Raw genomic sequence first — 21,483 nt, forward strand, 5'->3', positions numbered from 1 at the left:
TCAACTTCTCATGTGAGTGATGGTACAACAGTGATTATAAAATAATAAAATAGTTCTCTATCTACTGATAAATCCATATCCACATTCTCAGGTGAATGATGGTACTAAAGTGATTATTTAATAAGCAAGTAGGTTTCTCTTTAAAGATAAATCCAAGTCAGTATTCTCGAGTGAGTGATGGTCAAACAATGATTATTTAATGAGAAAGTAGTTCTCTCATTAGAAATAAATCGAAATCAATATTCTTAAGTGAATAATGGTACAACAGTGATTATTCAATAAGAAAGTAGTTTTCTAACTACTTATGAATCCAAATCAACATTCTCAGGTGAGTAATTTGTATAACAGTGATTATTTAATAAGAAAGTAGTTCCCTCACCACTGATAAATCCAAATTAACATTCTCAAGTGAATGATGATACAACTTTGATTATTTAATAGAAAGTAGTTTTCTCACTACTGGTAAATTCAAATCAACATCCTCAAGTGAGTGATGGTACAACAGTGATTACTTAATAAAAAAGTAGTTATTTCTCTAATGATAAATCCAAATCAACATTCTCAGGTAAGTTCTGATAGAACAGTGATTATTTAATGAGAAAGTAGTTCTCTCACTATAGATAAATCTAAATCAACATTCACAGGTAAGTGATGGTACAACAGTGATTATTTAATAAGAAAGTAGTTCTTTAACTACTGATGAATCCAAATCAAAATTCTTAGTTGAGTAATAGTACAACAGTGATTATTTTACAAGATAGTAGTTATCTCACTACGGATATATGAAAATCTACATTCTCAGGCGAGTGATTTGTATAACAGCGATTATTTAAAAAGAAAGTAGTTCTCTCACTACGATACATCAAAATCAACATTCTCAGGTGAGTGATGGTACAACGGTGAGTCTTTAATAAGAAACTAGCTAGCTCTCTACGTAGTGATAAATCCAAATCAACATTCTCAGATGAATGATGGTACAATAGGGATTATTTAATAAGAATGTAGTTCTCTCACTACTGATAAATCAAAATTAACATTTTCAGGTGAATGATGGTACAACACTTATTTTTAATAAGAAAATAGTTCTCTCACTACGGATACATCAAAATCAACATTCTCAGGTGAATGTTTTACCACATTGATTATTTAATAAGCAAGTAGTTTTCTCTTTAAAGACAAATACAACTCAGTATTTTCGAGTGAGTGATGGTAAAACAATGATTATATAATGATAAAGTAGTTCTCTCACTACATATAAATCGAAATCAACATTCTCAGGTTAGAAATGGTACATTGTTATTATTTAATAAGGAAGTAGTTCTATCGCTACTGATGAATCAAAATCAATATTCTCAGGTGATTCAGGGTACAACAGAGATTATTTATTAAAATGTAGTTCTCTCACTACTGATAAATCCAACTCAACATTTTCAGGTGAATGATGTACAAGATTGATTATTGAATGAGAAAGTAGTTCTCTCACAACAAATAAATCGAAATCAACATTCTCATGCGAGTAATGTAAAACAGTGATTATTCAATAAGAAAGTAGTTTTCTCTCTACTGATAAATCCAAATCAACATTATCAGGTAAGTTACGATAGAACAGTGATTATTTAATGAGAAAGTAGTTCTCTCACTACAGACAAATCCAAATCAAAATTCTCAGTTGAGGGTTGGTACAACACTGATTATTTTACAAGAAAGTAGTTTTCTCCCTGCAGATAAATCCAAAAGAACATTTTGAAGTGAGTGATGGTACACCATGGACTATTTAATAAGAAAGTAGTTTTCTCACTACTGATAAATCCAAATCAACATTCTCAGATAAATGATTGTACAACAATAAATATTTAATCAGAAAGTAGTTATCTCACTACGGATACATGAATATGTACATTCTTAGTTGAGTGATTTCTATAACAGTGATTATTTAATAAAAAAGTAGTTTTCTCACTACTGTTAAATTCAAATCAACATTCTCATGTGAGTGAGGGTAGAACAGTGATTATTGAATATCAATATAGTTTTCTCACTACTGATGAATCCAAATCAACATTTTCATGTGAATGATCGTACAACGATAAATATTTAATAGGAAAGTATTTCTCTCACTAAGGATACTTGAAAATCAACATTCTCAGGTGAGTGATTTGTACAACAGTGATTATTTGATAAGAAAGTAGTTCTCTAACTACTGATAAATCCAAATCAACATTCTTATGTGAATGATGGTACAACAATGATTATTTCATAAGAAAGTATTTCTCTAAGTACTATTAAATCCAAATCAACATTCTCAGGTGAGTGATGGTACAACAGAGATTTTTTTAATAAGAAAGTAGTTCTCTCACTACTGATAAATCCAAATCAACATTCTCAGTTGAGTGATGGTACAATAGTGATTATTTAATAAGAAAGTAGTTTTCTCACTACTGACGAATTCAAATCAACATTCTCAGTTGAGAGATTGTACAACAGTGATTATTTAATAAGAAAGTAGTTCTCTCAAAACTGATAAATCCAAATCAACATTCTCAGATGAATGATGGTGCAACAGTGATTATTTGATAAGAAAGTAGTTTTCTCTTTAAAGATACATCCAAGTCAGAATTCTCAGGTGAGTGTGGCTACAACAGTGATTATTGTAGAAGAAAGTAGTTCACTCACTACAGATAAACCCAAATCAACACTCTCAGGTGAGTGATGGTACAACAGTGATTATTTAATATGAAAGTAGTACTCTATGTACTGATAAATCAAAATCAACATTCTGAAATGAGTAATGGTACAACAATGATTATTTAAAAACAAAATAGTTCTCTCAATATAGATAAATCCAAATCAATATTCTCAGGTGAATGATGCTACAACATTCATTATTTCATAAGAAAGTATTTCTCTAAGTACTGATGAATCCAAATCAACATTCTCAGATGAGTTGTGGTACAACAGTGATTGTTTAATAAGAAACTAGGGTTCTCACTGCAGATAAATCCAAATCAACATTCTCATGAAAGTGATGGTACAAAAGTGATTTTTTAACAAGAAAGTAGTTCTTTCACTTCTGTCAAATCCAAATCAACATTCTCAGGTTAATGATGGTACCACAGTGTATATTTAATAAGCAAGTAGTTTTCTCTTTAAAGAAAAATCCAAGTCACTATTCTCGAGTGAGTGATGGTAAAACAATGATTATTTAATGAGATAGTAGTTCTCTCACTACCTATAAATCGAAATCAATATTCTCAGGTGAGTGTGGTACAACAGTGATTATTTAATAAGAAAGTACTTCTGTCACTACTGATAAATTCAAATCAACATTCTCAGGTATGTGATTGTAAAACAGCGATTATTTAATAAGAAAGTAGTTCTATTACTACTGATGAATCAAAATCAATATTCACAGGTGATTGAGGGTACAACAGTGATTATATATTAATAATGTAATTCTCTCACTACTGAGAAATCCAAATCAAAATTTTCAGGTGAATAATGGTATAACAATAAATATTTAATCAGAAAGTAGTTCTATCTGTACGGATACATTAAATTCAACATTCTCAAGCGAATCATTTGTATAACAGTGATTATTTAATAAGAAAGAAGTTCTCTCACTACAGAACAATCCAAATCAACATTCTCAGGTGGGTTATTGTACAACAGTGATTATTTAATAAGAAAGTAGTTTTCTCACTGCTGATAAATTTAAATCAACTTTCTTATGCGAATGATCGTACAACAGTGATTATTACATAAGAAAGTAGATTTCTCGTTACTGATAAAACCAAATCAACATTCTCAGATGAATGATGGTGCAACAGTGATTATTTGATAAGAAAGTAGTTTTCTCTTTAAAGATACATCCAAGTCTGAATTCTCAGGTGAGTGAGGCTACAACAGTGATTATTGTATAAAAAAGTAGTTCTCTCACTACAGATAAACCCAAATCAACATTCTCAGGTGAGTGATTGTACAACAGTGATTATTTAATATGAAAGTAGCGAGCTCTCTCACCAGTGATTAATCCAAATTAATATTCTCAGGAAAGTGAGGGTACAACAGTGATTATTTAATAACAATATAGTTCTTTCACTAAGTATAAATCCAATTTAACATTTTCAGGTAAATGATTGTACAACAGTAATAATTTAATGAGATAGTAGTTCTCTTATTACGGAAACATCAAAATTAACATTCTCAGGTGAGCGATGCTACAACAGTTATTATTTAATAAGAAAGTAGTTCTTTCACTACTGATCAATCCAAATCAACATTCTCAGGTGAATGATGGTACCACAGTGATTATTTAATAAGCAAGTAGTTTTCTCTTTAAATATAAATCAAAGTCAGTATTCTCGAATGAGTGATGGTAAAACCATGATTATTTAATGAGAAAGTAGTTATCTCACTACCTATAAATCGAAATCAACATTCTCAGTTTAGTAATGGTACAACAGTGAATATTTAATAATAAAGTAGTTCTCTCACTACAGGAAAATCCAAATCAACATTCTCAGGTGAGTGATGGTACAACAGTAATAATTTAATAAGAAAGTAGTTCTATCACTACTGAAGAATCAAAATCAATATTCTCAGGAAAGTGAGGGTACAACAGTGATTATTTAATAACAATGTAGTTCTTTCACTACTTATAAATCCAAATCAACATTTTCAGGTGAATGATTGAAGAACAATAATTATTTAATAAGAAAGCTGTTCTCTCACTACGGATACATGAAAATCAACATTCTCAGGAGAGTGATTTGTATAACAGTGATTATTTAATAATAAAGTAGTACTCTACGTACTGATAAATCCAAATCAACATTCTGAAATTAGTAATGGTACAACACTGAATATTTAATAAGAAATTAGTTCTCTCACTACAGATAAATCCAAATCAACATTTTCATGTGAGTAATGGTACAACAGTAAATATTCAATAAGAAAGTAGTTTTCTCACTACTGATAAATTCAAATCAACATTCACATGTGAGTGAGGATAGAACAGTGATTATTGAATATGAATGTAGTTCTCTCTCTACTGATAAATCCAAATCAACATTCTCAGGTGACTGATGGTACAAAAGTGATTATTTAATAAGAATGTAGTTCTCCCACTACTGATAAATCCAAATCAACATTTCCAGGTGAATGATAGTGCAACAATAATAATTTTATAAGAAAGTAGTTCTATCGCTAATGAAGAATCAAAATCAATAATCTCAGGAAAGTGAGGGTACAACAGTGATTATTTAATAACAATGTAGTTCTTTCACTACTTATAAACCCAAATCAACATTTTCAGGAGAATGATTGTACAACAAAAAATTTTAATAAGAAAGCTGTTCTCTCACTACGGATAAATGAAAATCAACATTCTCAGGAGAGTGATTTGTGTAACAGTGATTATTTAATAATAAAGTAGTACTCTATGTACTGATAAATCCAAATCAACATTCTGAAATGAGTAATGGTACAACAGTTAATATTTAATAATAAAGTAGTACTCTATGTACTGATAAATCCAAATCAACATTCTGAAATGAGTAATGGTACAACAGTTGATATTTAATAAAAAATTAGTTCTCTTACTACTGATAAATCCAAATCAACATTCTGAGATGAGTCATGTTACAACATTGATTATTTCATAAGAAAGTATTTCTCTAAGTACTGAAGAATGCAAATCAACATTCTCAGGTGAGTGATGGTACAACATTGATTATTTAATAGGAAAGTAGATCTCTAAGTACTGATAAATCCAAATCAACATTATCAGATGAGTAATGGTAGAACAGTGATTCTTTAATAAGAATGTAGTTCTCACACTACTGATAAATCCAAATCAACATTTACAGGTGAATGATGGTACAACAGTAATAATTTAATAAGAAAGAATTTCTCTTACTACGGAAACATCAAAATCAACATTCTCAGGTGAGTGATGCTACAACAGTGATTATTTAATAACAAAGTATTTCTCACACTACTGATAAATCGAAATCAACATTCTCAGGTGAGTGATGATACAACAGTGATTATTTAATAAGAAAGTAGTTCTCTCACTACTGACAAATCCAAATCAACATTCTCAGGTGAGTGATGGTACAACAGTGATTATTGAATAAGAATGTAGTTCTCTCACTACTGATAAATCCGATCAACATTTTCAAATGAATGATGGGACAAGAATAAATAATTAATGAGAAAGTAGATCTCTCAATACAGATAAATCAAAATCAACATTCTCAGGTGAGTAATGGTACAACAGTGAATATTTAATAAGAAAGTAGTACTCTCACTACTGATAAATCCAAATCAATATTCTCAAGTGAGTGATGCTACAACAGTGATTATTTAATAAGAAAGTTGTTCTCTGACTACTGATAAATCCAACTCAACATTCTGAGGTGAGTGATGGTACAAAAATGATTATTCCAAAACAAAATAGTTCTCTCAATATAGATAAATCCAAATCAACGTTCTCAAGTGAGTGATAGTACAACAGTGATTAGTTAATAAGAAAGTAGTTCTCTAACTACTGATGAATCTAAATCAACATTCTCAGTTGAGTGATGGTACAACAGTGATTACTTAATAAGAAAGTAGTACTCTATGTACTGATAAATCCAAATCAACATTCTGAGATGAGTAATGGTACAACAGTGAATATTTAATAAGAACGTAGTTCTCTCACTACAGATAAATCCAAATCAACATTCTCAAATGAGTGATGGTACAAAAATGATTATTCAAAAACAAAATAATTCTCTGAATATAGATAAATCCAAATCAACGTTCTCAAGTGAGTGATAGTATAACAGTGATTAGTTAATAAGAAAGTAGTTCTCTAACTACTGATGAATCGAAATCAACATTCTCAGTTGAGTGATGGTACAACAGTGATTACTTAATAAGAAAGTAGTTTTCTCACCACAGATAAATCCAAATCAACATTCTCAAGTGATGGTACAACAGTGATTACGTAATAAGAAAGTAGTTCTCTGACACCTGATAAATCCAACTCAACATTCTGAGATGTGTGATGGTACAACAATGATTATTTAAAAACAAAATAGTTCTCTCAATATGGATAAATCCAAATCAATATTCTCAGGTGAATGATGCTACAACAGTGATTATTTAATAAGAAAGTATTTCTCTCACTACTGATAAATCCAAGTCAGAATTTTCAAGTCAGTGATGGTACAACAGTGATTATTTAATAAGAAAGTAGTTCTATCACTACTGATGAATCCAAATCAATATTCTCAGGTGAGTGAGGTTAAAACAGTGATTATTTAATAAGAATGTAGTTTTCTCATCACTGACAAATCCAAATCAAGATTTTCAAGTGAATGATGGGACAACAATAATTATTTAATAAGAAAGTAGTTCTCTTACTACGGATACATGTAAATCAACATCCTAAGGTGAGTGATGGTACAACATTGATTATTTAATAAGAAAGTAGTTCTATCATTACTGATAAATCCAAATCAACATTCTCAGGTGAGTGAGGGTACAACAGTGATTATTTAATAAGAATAAAGTTCTCTCACTACAGAGAAATCGAAAGAACATTTTCTGGTGAGTGATGGTACAATATTGATTATTTAATAAGAAAGTGGTTCTCTAACTACTGATAAATCCAAATCAACATTCTGAGATGAGTCATGGTAGAACAGTGATTACTTATTAAGAAAGTATTTTTCTCACTACTGATAAATCCAAATAAACATTCTCAGGTGAGTGATGGCAGAACAGTGAGTATTCAGAAATAAAATAATTCTCTCTACTGATAAATCCAAGTCAAAATTCTCAGGTGAGTGATGCTACAAAAGTGATTATTTAATAAGAAAGTGGTTCTCTAACTAGTGATAAATCCAAATCAACATTCTGAGATGAGTCATGGTACAACATTGATTATTTAATAAGAAAATAGTTCTACCACTACTGATGAATCCAAATCAACATTGTCAAGTGAGTGATGGTAGAAAAGTGATTACTTTATAAGAAAGTAGTTCTTTCTCTACTGATAAATCCAAGTCAGATTCCTTCCATTTCCTGTGTGTAATCTTTATGTGCTCATGATGTTTATAAATTTTCTTTAATTTATATTTCTATATTTTACCCAAGTTGATCATCACCATATTCTAATGTTTCTAACATCAGTATGTTTCGCACTTTGTCCATAATATTTCATATTGTCTTAATTTTTCTTTCTTTATCCTGTATACCTGTAATTTACTTATTTTTTATTTTATGTTAAACAGATTCTATTGTCTCAGTATAAGTCTAACTATTTTTAATCTTTGATTTGGTTTAGAGAAAATCCTAATGAAGTTATCAATATTTTTCTTATGTGTTTGTGATTGGTTAGCTTTAGTGTTAACTTCTGTGTTTGTGATTGGTAGCTTTAGTATTAACTTCTGTGTTCGTGATTGTGTGGCTTTAGTGTTAACTTCTGTGTTTGTGATGGGTTAGCTTTAGTGTTAACTTCTGTATTTGTGATTGTATAGCTTTAGTATTAACTTCTGTGTTTGTGATTGGTTAGCTTTAGTGTTAACTTCTGTGTTTGTGATTGGTAGCTTTAGTATTAACTTCTGTGTTTGTGATTGGTTAGCTTTAGTATTAACTTCTGTTTTTGTGATTGGTAGGTTTAGTATTAACTTCTGTGTTTGTGATTGGTAGCTTTAGTATTAACTTCTGTGTTTGTGATTGGTTAGCTTTAGTGTTAACTTCTGTGTTTGTGATTGGTAGCTTTAGTATTAACTTCTGTGTTTGTGATTGGGTAGCTTTAGTATTAACTTCTGTGTTTGTGATTGGGTAGCTTTAGTATTAACTTCTGTTTTTGTGATTGGTAGGTTTAGTATTAACTTCTGTGTTTGTGATTGTATAGCTTTAGTATTAACTTCTGTGTTTGTGATTGGTTAGCTTTAGTGTTAACTTCTGTGTTTGTGATTGGTAGCTTTAGTATTAACTTCTGTGTTTGTGATTGGGTAGCTTTAGTATTAACTTCTGTGTTTGTGATTGGGTAGCTTTAGTATTAACTTCTGTTTTTGTGATTGGTAGGTTTAGTATTAACTTCTGTGTTTGTGATTGTATAGCTTTAGTATTAACTTCTGTTTGTGACTAGTTAGCTTTAGTATTAACTTCTGTGTTTGTGATTGGTAGCTTTAGTATTAACTTCTGTGTTTGTGACTGGTTAGCTTTAGTATTAACTTCTGTGTTTGTGATTGGTAGCTTTAGTATTAACTTCTGTGTTTGTGACTGGTTAGCTTTAGTGTTAACTTCTGTGTTTGTGATTGGTAGCTTTAGTATTAACTTCTGTGTTTGTGACTGGTTAGCTTTAGTATTAACTTCTGTGTTTGTGATTGGTAGCTTTAGTATTAACTTCTGTGTTTGTGACTGGTTAGCTTTAGTATTAACTTCTGTGTTTGTGATTGGTAGCTTTAGTATTAACTTCTGTGTTTGTGATTGGTAGCTTTAGTATTAACTTCTGTGTTTGTGATTGTATAGCTTTAGTTTTAACTTTTATCAGTAAACACCTGTTTTGTACACCTTTATACGTTTCACAGAAATTGCGTCCATTATTATTTGTGATTTATAATTGATTGCTAAACAGCCGTAACAGGTGCTATAAACTTTGTTATTGTTATATTTGACGATAGAGTATTTCAACATTAATATGTACATTTTTCTTTGTATTTCTGCGATACTTCTAGCTAACAATTAAATATAATAAAACCAAAAGAGCTTGTCGTAATAGAACTCCACTAGAAACAAAACAGATGTAGGATTAAATAACACTACGTAAGAAGAGGTGTGTTTATATATCGTTTAATCTCATGACAAGACTACATAAGAAAGGGTGTGTTTACACATCGTTTAAACTTATGACAAGAGTACATAAGAAAAGGTATGGTTATACCTTGTTTAATCTTATGACAATATATGAAGGGGTGTGTCTATACATCGTTTAATCTCAAGACAAGACTACATAAGAAGAAGTGTGTTTATACATTCGTTTTATCACATGATAATTCAAGTATCTCTTTAGCTTGAAATACTAAAAACAAGTTTAAATTATGCTATAAATGCAAACATTTTTAGTTTAGCCTTATTCTAGGGGAATTTCGAAGTCTACCAACAGGTGGCGTAAAATCCTATTTTTTTTTCGTCTATCATATTAGTACTTGTCTATTCGTCTTAGCTTGCTACTGTTATGAAGTATATGTTCTATGCTGACAGATGTTTTTAATTAGTTGTTAACACTAACGTTTGTGGAACGTACTTCAAGTATCCAGAAGCGAAACGTTAACACAAGTACATTTAGGTTTTGTGTGCGATACAGAATGAATGTGTGATAAATTATATTAACGCTAGTTTCTCATGTTTCAAAACTAACATGTAAGACAAAGTTACAAGTCATTATGATTCTATGAAATTAATCCTTAACCGGATAGTCGGTAACACAGAAGTTACGATCTGTTAAGTATCTATAAGTTATTAGGTTTCTATAAGTTATAATCTGTTAAGAGTCTATGTTTCTATAAGTTATAATCTGTTAAGAGTCTATGTTTCTATAAGTTATAATCTGTTAAGAGTCTATGTTTCTATAAGTTATAATCTGTTAAGAGTCTATGTTTCTATAAGTTATAATCTATTAAGTGTCTGTAAGTCATTAGGTTTCTGTAAGTCATTAGGTTTCTGTAAGTTATAATCTAAGTATTTATAAGTCATTAGGTTTCTGTAAGTCATAATCTGTTAAGTTTCTATAAGTTATAATATTTTAAGTGTCTGTAAGTTTCACAACATACTGGTACCAAAACACAATGTTTCCTACGTAAACAGAGAAACATTTTGTTTGTGTTCGTTAAACCTCACGTTTTTGGGTAACCAGAAAAAGTACGAAAATATCTTTATTAACACCAACAGTAAAAGTTTCAAGCTGTATGTAACTAAATATTGTATTGTTTCAATACCGTATTAAATATAAGTATCCTCACTGTAGTTATAAGAATAAAACATATACTTTAATGCTAATATTATATTATTTTTACAGAGCATATTCCTAGAGACAAGTACATAATAGAAGTATGTTTGTTGGGTATTAATTTAACTATTTATTTATAGAGTTGCTATAATCAGTGATGACGAGAAAACCCACTTGTAGAGAAAAATATATATGTAAAAACGGCTCGTTTGGGTTGAGAACATTTTTGTGAACCTGACGATGACCGAAGAAGGTCGAAACGTTGTTCGCTCCTCTGGATAAAAAAATTTATAAACGCACACCAGCCGTTTTTTTTACATATATAGAGTTGCTATAAATCTGATAAGTTATATTTTCGTCAGTTGATGGTTTTACACTCATTGTTCAATGGCAAACTGATTTTAGAATGCTATGGATAAACATGACTGGTTCTACTTTAAAATGCTATAATTTAAAAGGATAAACATAATTGACTACCTTAAAATTCTGTATTCAAAACAATAAACATAATTGGCTGTTTTAAAATGATATATGTAAAAGGATAAACATTATTGGCTGTTTCAAAATGCAATGTTCAAAACAACAAACATGAGCGGATACTTGAAATGCTGTATTCAATAGGATAAACATGATTGATTCGACTTCAAAAATTATACACAAAAGGATAAAAATAATTAGCTCGATATTAAAATGCTTTATTCATAAGGTGAAGCATGATTGGCTCAAAGTATTACATGAAACAATATTCACATAATTAAAAAAATATATATTCAATGCGTTTATGCATAAAGTTATTTCCTAAAAGTGTTTCTCAAAGATAACACACAAAAAAGTTTAATATAATGAAAATGCATTAGTTAATAAAATAATTATTTTGAGCATTTTTGGGTTAGTTGTGACATCTTTTTGTGTTAGACTTGAAAAATATTTCAGAAGTTTCTTGTTTGTTTTCCTGACTTTGCCGGAATACAGTGCAGGTCTATATATACTTGTTACACATGGATTACAAAAGTTAAGAGACTGGAGTCCTAAAGCAACATGGATTTGTCGGAGTAGCTCGTTCATCTTGATTACTGTCTTCATGTTGTGGACGCTGCGACGTAACACAGTGTGGCAATCCAGAGAAACTATCTTCAAGTAAGACCTTACCAAAATGTCTTATTTCTTAACAAAATCATTCTAAATCATCTTCAAGTAAGACCTTACCAAAATGTCTTATTTCTTAACAAAATCATTCTAAACTATCTTCAAGTAAGACCTTACAAAAATGTCTTATTTCTTAACAAAATCATTCTAAACTATCTTCAAGTAAGATCTTACTAAAATGTCTTATTTCTTAACAAAATCATTCTAAACTATCTTCAAGTAAGATCTTACCAAAATGTCTTATTTCTTAACAAAATCATTCTAAACTATCTTCAAGTAAGACCTTACCAAAATGTCTTATTTATTAACAAAATCATTCTGAACTATCTTCAAGTAAGACCTTACCAAAATGTCTTATTTCTTAACAAAATCATTCTGAACTATCTTCAACTAAGATCTTACTAAAATGTCGTATTTCTTAACAAAATCATTCTAAACTATCTTCAAGTAAGACCTTACCAAAATGTCTTATTTCTTAACAAAATCATTCTAAACTATCTTCAAGTAAGACCTTACCAAAATGTCTTATTTCTTAACAAAATCATTCTAAACTATTTTCAAGTAAGATCTTACTAAAATGTCTTATTTCTTAACAAAATCATTCTAAACTATCTTCAAGTAAGACCTAACCAAAATGTCTTATTTCTTAACAAAATCATTCTAAACTATCTTCAAGTAAGACCTTACCAAAATGTCTTATTTCTTAACAAAATCATTCTAAACTATCTTCAAGTAAGACCTTACCAAAATGTCTTATTTCTTAACAAAATCATTCTGAACTATCTTCAAGTAAGACCTTACCAAAATGTCTTATTTCTTAACAAAATCATTCTGAACTATCTTCAACTAAGATCTTACTAAAATGTCGTATTTCTTAACAAAATCATTCTAAACTATCTTCAAGTAAGACATTACCAAAATGTCTTATTTCTTAACAAAATCATTTTAAACTATCTTCAAGTAAGACCTTACCAAAATGTCTTATTACTTAACAAAACCATTCTGAACTATCTTCAAGTAAGACCTTACCAAAATGTCTTATTTCTTAACAAAATCATTCTAAACTATCTTCAAGTAAGACCTTACCAAAATGTCTTATTTCTTAACAAAATCATTCTGAACTATCTTCAAGTAAGACCTTACCAAAATGTCTTATTTCTTAACAAAATCATTCTAAACTATTTTCAAGTAAGATCTTACTAAAATGTCTTATTTCTTAACAAAATCATTCTAAACTATCTTCAAGTAAGACCTTACCAAAATGTCTTATTTCTTAACAAAATCATTCTAAACTATCTTCAAGTAAGACCTTACCAAAATGTCTTATTTCTTAACAAAATCATTCTAAACTATCTTCAAGTAAGACCTTACCAAAATGTCTTATTTCTTAACAAAATCATTCTAAACTATTTTCAAGTAAGATCTTACTAAAATGTCTTATTTCTTAACAAAATCATTCTAAACTATCTTCAAGTAAGACCTAACCAAAATGTCTTATTTCTTAACAAAATCATTCTAAACTATCTTCAAGTAAGACCTTACCAAAATGTCTTATTTCTTAACAAAATCATTCTGAACTATCTTCAAGTAAGACCTTACCAAAATGTCTTATTTCTTAACAAAATCATTCTAAACTATCTTCAAGTAAGACCTTACCAAAATGTCTTATTTCTTAACAAAATCATTCTGAACTATCTTCAAGTAAGACCTTACCAAAATGTCTTATTTCTTAACAAAATCATTCTAAACTATCTTCAAGTAAGACCTTACCAAAATGTCTTATTTCTTAACAAAATCATTCTAAACTATTTTCAAGTAAGATCTTACTAAAATGTCTTATTTCTTAACAAAATCATTCTAAACTATCTTCAAGTAAGACCTAACCAAAATGTCTTATTTCTTAACAAAATCATTCTAAACTATCTTCAAGTAAGACCTTACCAAAATGTCTTATTTCTTAACAAAATCATTCTAAACTATCTTCAAGTAAGATCTTATCATTATATCGTATTACAGAAACGTCTTATTTCTTATCCAAATTATTTTAAACTATCTTCAAGTAAGACCTTACCGAAACATCGTATTTTTTTTTATCAACATTAATTAACCTAAACTTATTAAAACAGGATTCAGCTTGTCTCAAAAATTAAGACTAATTCTCTTAGTGTTGTCTGTGAGACCGTAATTTTGGTGAAAATTCAGAAAAGGAATACATGTCGTGACACACAGTTTAGGTTATGTGGAAAAATTCAGTTAATATTGGTTTAATATGTATTCATTTATTATATCCAATAATAAATGCACAATTATTAATAACATAAAACTGTATCCATCTAGATATAAAAAGATACAAAATATTCTTATATCTAAAGAAAAAATTAACCCTCGAATTATTGACACATGTTTATACTGTTCAGTACCGATAGGGTCTAATATTGTATAATTACTGACACGCGTTTATTTTGTCCAGTTCTGATAGAGTCTAACATTGTATAATTACTCGCATGTGTTTATACTATTCAGTACCGATATGGTCTGACATTGTATAATTACTGGCACTTGTTTATACTATTCAGTACCGATATGGTCTAACATTGTATAATTACTGGCACTTGTTTATACTGTTCAGTACCGATATGGTCTGACATTGTATAATTACTAGCACGTATTTATACTATTCAGTACCGATAGAGTCTAACATTATATAATTACTGGCACTTGTTTATACTGTTCAGTACCGATATGGTCTAACATTGTATAATTACTGGCACGTGTTTATACTATTCAGTATCGATAGGGTCTAACATTGTATAATTACTAGCACGTGTTTATACTATTCAGTATCGATAGAGTCTAACATTGTATAATTACTGGCACTTGTTTATACTGTTCAGTACCGATATGGTCTAACATTGTATAATTACTAGCACGTGTTTATACTGTTCAGTACCGATAGAGTCTAACATTGTATAATTACTGGCACGTGTTTATACTATTCAGTACCGATAGGGTCTAACATTGTATAATTACTAGCACGTGTTTATACTATTCAGTACCGATAGAGTCTAACATTGTATAATTACTGGCACTTGTTTATACTGTTCAGTACCGATATGGTCTAACATTGTATAATTACTGGCACGTGTTTATACTATTCAGTACCGATATGGTCTAACATTGTATAATTACTGGCACTTGTTTATACTGTTCAGTTGTGGTAGGTCTGAGATTGTACAATACTAAGTAATTTTATTTTTGTCAATTCAGTACAAATAACTGAGTAATACAGAGTGTGAAATTACTGTTTTCTCTGTAAAATACACAGTAATAATTACTTTTACTTATTACAATAACAATTATTTTATATTTTTGAGAGACTTATGTATTATCAAAGACCCAACAGAATCTTGAAAGCATAAAAAGCAATTACTTTTTGGGCCAGCGATAAGTCTATGAAATTACAGCGTTAAAATCAACTGATTAACATATTGAGCTCTAGTTCAGTGTAAAATGTTTTTCGTTCCTTGACCATTTTGAGAAAGTTTGTGCTTGATATATGGTTTCTGCATCATAGATTATAAACAACACCTTTTATCAATAATATCTCTTCCAAGCTCCGAGTGAATAACTCTAGAAAACACGCACGCTTAACGAAGGAAGTGTTTTATCACACGGGCTCTCAAGCGTTGGTTTCATTTATTATGTAAGTTTTCAATAAGATTTGGTTCGCATTAAAAACTAAGACGGATAACTGGTCTTAAGGCTGTCCATTGACAACAATTTTATAGTCTCTTCTTATTTCGATGAATTAGACATTGTAGTTCAGGAGCCGTTGTTCTATACGGTGCACGGTTATTTTAACAGATTATGGCGTTCAATCAAACAATACCGGAAACAACCGAGATACGGAGATGACATTATCAGCTTTGATAGCCTGAATAATTAAACTAATATCATCTGTTGTGACCTATATATTTGAAAAGTTATAATGGTATCATCTATTTGTAACCTGAATACTTGAAAAGTTATAATGGTATCATCTATTTGTAACCTGAATATTTGAAAAGTTATAATGATATCATCTATTTGTAACCTGAATATTTGAAAAGTTATAATGATATCATCTATTTGTAACCTGAATATTTGAAAGTTATAATGGTATCATCTATTTGTAACCTGAATATTTAAACAGTTATAATGGTATCATCTATTTGTAACCTGAATATTTGAAGTTATAAGGATATCATCCATTTGTAACCTGAATATTTGAAGTTATAATGATATCATCTATTTGTAACCTGAATATTTGAAAAGTTATAATGGTATCAACTACTTGTAACCTGAATATTTAAACAGTTATAATGGTATCATCTATTGTAACCTGAATATTTAAACAGTTATAATGGTATCATCTATTGTAACCTGAATATTTAAACAGTTATAATGGTATCATCTATTGTAACCTGAATATTTAAGCAGTTATAATGGTATCATCTATTTGTAACCTGAATATTTGAAGTTATAATGATATCATCTATTTGTAACCTGAATATTTGAATTTATAATGATACCATCTATTTGTAACCTGAATATTTAAACAGTTATAAGGATATCGTCTATTTGTAATTTTAATATCTAGACATTATGTAGTGAAAGTAGTTATTAAGAGATAAATGAACAGTTATAATATGTTGTACATGTAGTGAACTATGAATAGTGTAATAAATGTCAGTTACAGTAAAAATCAATCGGTGTGATGACTACATAATAAACTTTTTAATCAATAATTGATTAAGTGTTTTATAGTTTCCAATATTTTACCGATAAGTTTAATGTTTACTGGAATTCCTAATCACCTAAGAATAATCAGAATAAGAAACATCAACATTTTCACTGTAATATTAATATAAGATAAAACATAAAATATATCGCACTTTGAAATGCACCATCGAACGACTGGTAATATAATGTTAACATTATTATATGTTTATTTAAGAGTTCTTATCGTGGGTCATGCAAAATTCTTATAAAATGAATTTAACCGTCATAGTGTTACTTAACTCATTTTATCCGACATGTCTAAATCCTTTTTATTTTTTAACTTTTAATGTTTCCTATAAATAAATGTAATTCCTATAATTTAGTATCCTTCGATATGTGACATGATGCCAGCTATTGGTTGGTATACAGCCATATTGAAGAATTGTATTTATGTGTGTTTATAAGGCACTAAGTGTGTATCTCAGTGTACGAACTTTTTCTATTGAATCTCTCCTGATTGTGGTAAGGACTTTATTTTCTTAACGCGTTACATGATACCACTGGTTCTTAAGAGCGCTATGGATGAACTTTTACACATGTTTTAAAATAAATGTTTTTCGTGAGTAGATCGGGGCTCGAAAGCGTTCCTCAGAATGCCAAGGTCCACTACAACTACGCCAACTTACAGAAGGACCTGGGAAACACGGAGCTGGCCATTAAACACTACAGGATTGCTCTCAGGTATTCTGTTTTTGTTTTAGACCTATTTTCAAATTAATCTACAACACCCACCGCCAACTGATGGACTACTTTCGTGTAACTTGACAATGGAATTCCACACTCAGTATAATAAAGTAATCACGACTTTAAAGGGTGGAATGTGATTTTGCGGTAACCGAACGTAACACATGAACTCGAATTAAGATACATAGTACACTATCCATTAGGGCACGTTCTGCTGCACAGAAAGGTTTATAGCTCTTGTACTATACATATTACAGGCATGGCCCGGTGGTTAAAGCAGTCGACTTGTAATCCAAACATGTGTCACACCAAACATGCTCGATCTATCAACCGTGTGGTGGTTATAATGTTAGTGTCAATCCCATTATTCATTGGTAAAAGAGTAGCCTAAGAGTTCGCGGTGGGTGGTGATGACTAGCTCTCCTCCCTCTAGTCTTACGTTGCTAAATTAGAGATGGCTAGCGCGTACAGCCCTCATGTAGCTTTGCACGAATTTAAAAACAGAGAAATAATATTACATATACTTTTATTGTTATTATTAACCATAATCTATTACAAGCCACATTCTTATACTTTCTACACTGGATGTAATATTCATTATTTCATTGAGAGAAATGTAGTAACCATCATTAGAGATATGCATGAATTTCGCAGATTATAACGTTTTATGAATAAGTACAACGACCATAAGTTTCAGAGAACTTTTCATGTTGTTTTATTTGCTCGCCTTTATATACTCCCGGTGAAGACGTAAACCCGGAACAAAGGTATTGATGAAAGGGGAAACTCGAAACAATGGTACTGATGAAGACGTAAACCCTGTCAATGGTACTGATGAAGGTGGAAACCCGAAACAATGATACTTATGAAGGTGGAAACCCAGAACAATGGTACTGATGAAGTTGGAAACCCAGAACAATGGTACTGATGAAGGTGAATACCAGAAACAATAGTACTGATGAAGACAAAAATCCGAAACAATGATATTGATGAAGACGTAAATCCAGAAAAATGGTTCTGATGAAGGTGGATACCAGAAACAATAGTACTGATAAAGACAAAAATCAGAAACAATAGTACTCATGAAGACTAAAATCAGAAACAATGGTATTGATGAAAGAGGCAAACTTGGAACAATGGTATTAAAGAAGGTGGATATCAGAAACAATAGTACTGATGAAGACAAAAATCAGAAACAATGGTATTGATGAAAGAGGTAAACTTAGAACAATGGTATTGATGAAAGAGGTAAACTTGGAACAATGGTATTGATGAAAGAGTAAACTTGGAACAATGGTATTGATGAAAGAGGTAAACTTGGAACAATGGTATTGATGAAAGAGGTAAACTTGGAACAATGGTATTGATGAAAGAGGTAAACCCAGAACAATGGTATTAAAGAAGGTGGAAAGCCAAACCTTCGATCAAATGCAACATTACTTGAAAACTTTACTGGAGTTCACGAACGTTTTATTTATTTCTAGTTAAGTGCACCGTGTTCCAGTCCACCTTTTAATAATGTACTTTATCATAAATAATTTCCAACTGTAAACGAGGCTTAAGTTAGTAATCCACAACTCTTTTATGTAGTCTAAAATGTAGTCTCGACTCACTTAGAGGAAGTGTCTTTATGACAGAATAACGTCGTATATTAAAGTCCTTGTGGACACGAGTCTTGTTAAACATGTGTTTTTATTTGTTCCTGAGAGGAGCGACTAATACTAAAGACTTCAATGAAAGTCAAGTTTTGTTATTTCCCTATATAATAAAGGTACTGTTTTATATACGTCACATTGTCTATTAAATAATTACATTTATTAGAAGTAAATATTCAGGTTTTTATGGAGAAAACTATCAGACCAAAGATTTAAAGGGCTGTTGATAAATTCTTGTTTCAAACGTTTCCAGTTTGTGGCCTGACTACGCCAGTGCTCACAACAACCTGGGGACACTTCTAACCGATCCCAGAGAAGCAGAGCACCATTTTCAAGTCACCATTTCTGTTAACCCTCTTCACGCTAGAGCCTACTTTAATCTTGGCAACTTATACAGGTACGATGTTAATATATAACAGAACAACTAACCATAAACAAAGACGGCTGGTATGGGTATTAAAACTTTAATTAAAATAAAGTACATAACAACGTTTCGACCTTCTTAGGTCATCTTCAGGTTAACAAGTGGGTTTCTTGAAATAAGCAAAAGGTAATTAAAAAATTAAGTGGTGCATATAATTAATTAATATAATTAATAGTAACAAAACTACCTTGAATTACAGTACAATATACAGCCACGACCTTACATTGAGTTATGAATACAGAACATTACATTGCGTTACAAGTACACAATCTTACATTGGGTTACGAATACACAACATTACATTGCGTTACAAATACACAATCTTGCACGGCGTTACGAAATTACTCAAGAGATTATCACGTTTACCTGGTATTTTAAGTGTTTCATAGATTATATTTAGGAAAGTTTTAGCAGTGTTATGGATTATATTTAGGAAATTATAGCAACAGCATTGATTACATTTACAGAAGTTTGAATAGTTTCGTGGCTTATAATTAGGAAATTTTAAGCAGTGTTATAGATTATATTTAGGGAAGTTTTAAGTGTCATAGACTATACTTTGATAAGTTTTAGCGTTTTAGTGGATTATATCTATAAAAGTTTTAGCAGTGTCATTGAAGAAATAAACCTATGTGATTTGTTTTACATGTAAATAATTCGTAAATCAGTTAAGACAGTTAGAAAGAGGTTTTAATATTGTAACAACTTTTGTCAAGAGAAAGTTTTAATTAATCGAACTTGAAGTTTTATTATCGTCCGTTTTGATTTCAGCAAACAGGATAAGAAAGAAACAGCAGAAATATTTTTAAAAGAGCTATTGACATCGATCCAGGCTTTGCAGAGGCATATTCGGCTCTTGCTTCTCTATATGCTGTCTTTGGTTACGTTAATGAAGCGGAAAAGCTCCATCTGGTGGCGCTCAGTCTCAGTCCTGACAATGTTGACGCTCTTAATAATTATGGTGTATTTATTCAGAATCTGGGTAAGGACATTCTAGGATTTGTTTGTTTGTTACTTAGGAGATATTTTAATCCATAAGTAAGAAGCTCACGTCTATTTTTGCATAATTACACAACAAAGAGTAGAAGGAAACCCACCCAATAATTTGATTACTGATAACTAGGTAAAGAACTACTTTTATCAAATGGTATGTGCTATAAATCAGAGTTTTACTGACATATTTAAAACCTCTTCCGATAATATACGAGGTATTAATTTACTCAGTCCGTAATATTTGGGGCTGGTAGGCCAGCTTCAAAGGGTAAGTTTTCAACTTTATTATCGCTCTCCTAATTTCTGTTTATATTTCAATTTATAATGTATAATTCTGTATCTATTGCTATTCTTTATTTCTTATGTGAGACTTGCGAATGGAGGTTAAAACTGATAGACGGTGTATCTCCACCGCTATGTGGGCTCTGCTTTTTTCAGCCACCTACAAAACTTAGAGTACATTTTATAATCCCACATTGTAGCTTGTACCTTGGGATCTTTTCAATTGAAGCAGCATTTCTGTTTAAGTTATTTTTGTTTTGACTTGTTTGTGAGTTAAAATCGTATATATATATATATATGTATGTATATTGATATTAGTTGATAACCTAGTCTGGTTATTTTATATATATGTTTGAATTACTATATAAACAATTATTTTCAGGGCGTGTAAACGAAGCAGTGGAGTTCTATCGACGTGCTGTTCAGATTCATCCTAACCACACGGTAGCGCTGCTTAACGCTGCAAGAACACC

The 21,483-nt window shown here is 30.4% G+C and overlaps 1 protein-coding gene across 1 annotated transcript in view; it reads left to right on the forward strand.

The window, feature by feature from the left end:
* The window catches only part of LOC143240271 (protein O-mannosyl-transferase TMTC1-like), a 71,035-nt gene extending 49,553 nt beyond the window's left edge, over positions 1–21,482 (forward strand). Inside the window, exons 7-11 of the mRNA XM_076482449.1 lie at positions 11,978–12,142; positions 17,540–17,653; positions 19,565–19,708; positions 20,507–20,717; positions 21,393–21,482. Of these exons, the coding sequence (XP_076338564.1) occupies positions 11,978–12,142; positions 17,540–17,653; positions 19,565–19,708; positions 20,507–20,717; positions 21,393–21,401 (643 nt within the window). The 3' untranslated portion in view covers positions 21,402–21,482. The remainder of the gene's footprint in view (positions 1–11,977; positions 12,143–17,539; positions 17,654–19,564; positions 19,709–20,506; positions 20,718–21,392) is intronic.
* Position 21,483: the final 1 nt, after the last annotated feature.

The sequence above is a fragment of the Tachypleus tridentatus genome, chromosome 13, assembly GCF_004210375.1.
Source record: "Tachypleus tridentatus isolate NWPU-2018 chromosome 13, ASM421037v1, whole genome shotgun sequence".
NCBI classification, from domain to species: domain Eukaryota; kingdom Metazoa; phylum Arthropoda; class Merostomata; order Xiphosura; family Limulidae; genus Tachypleus; species Tachypleus tridentatus.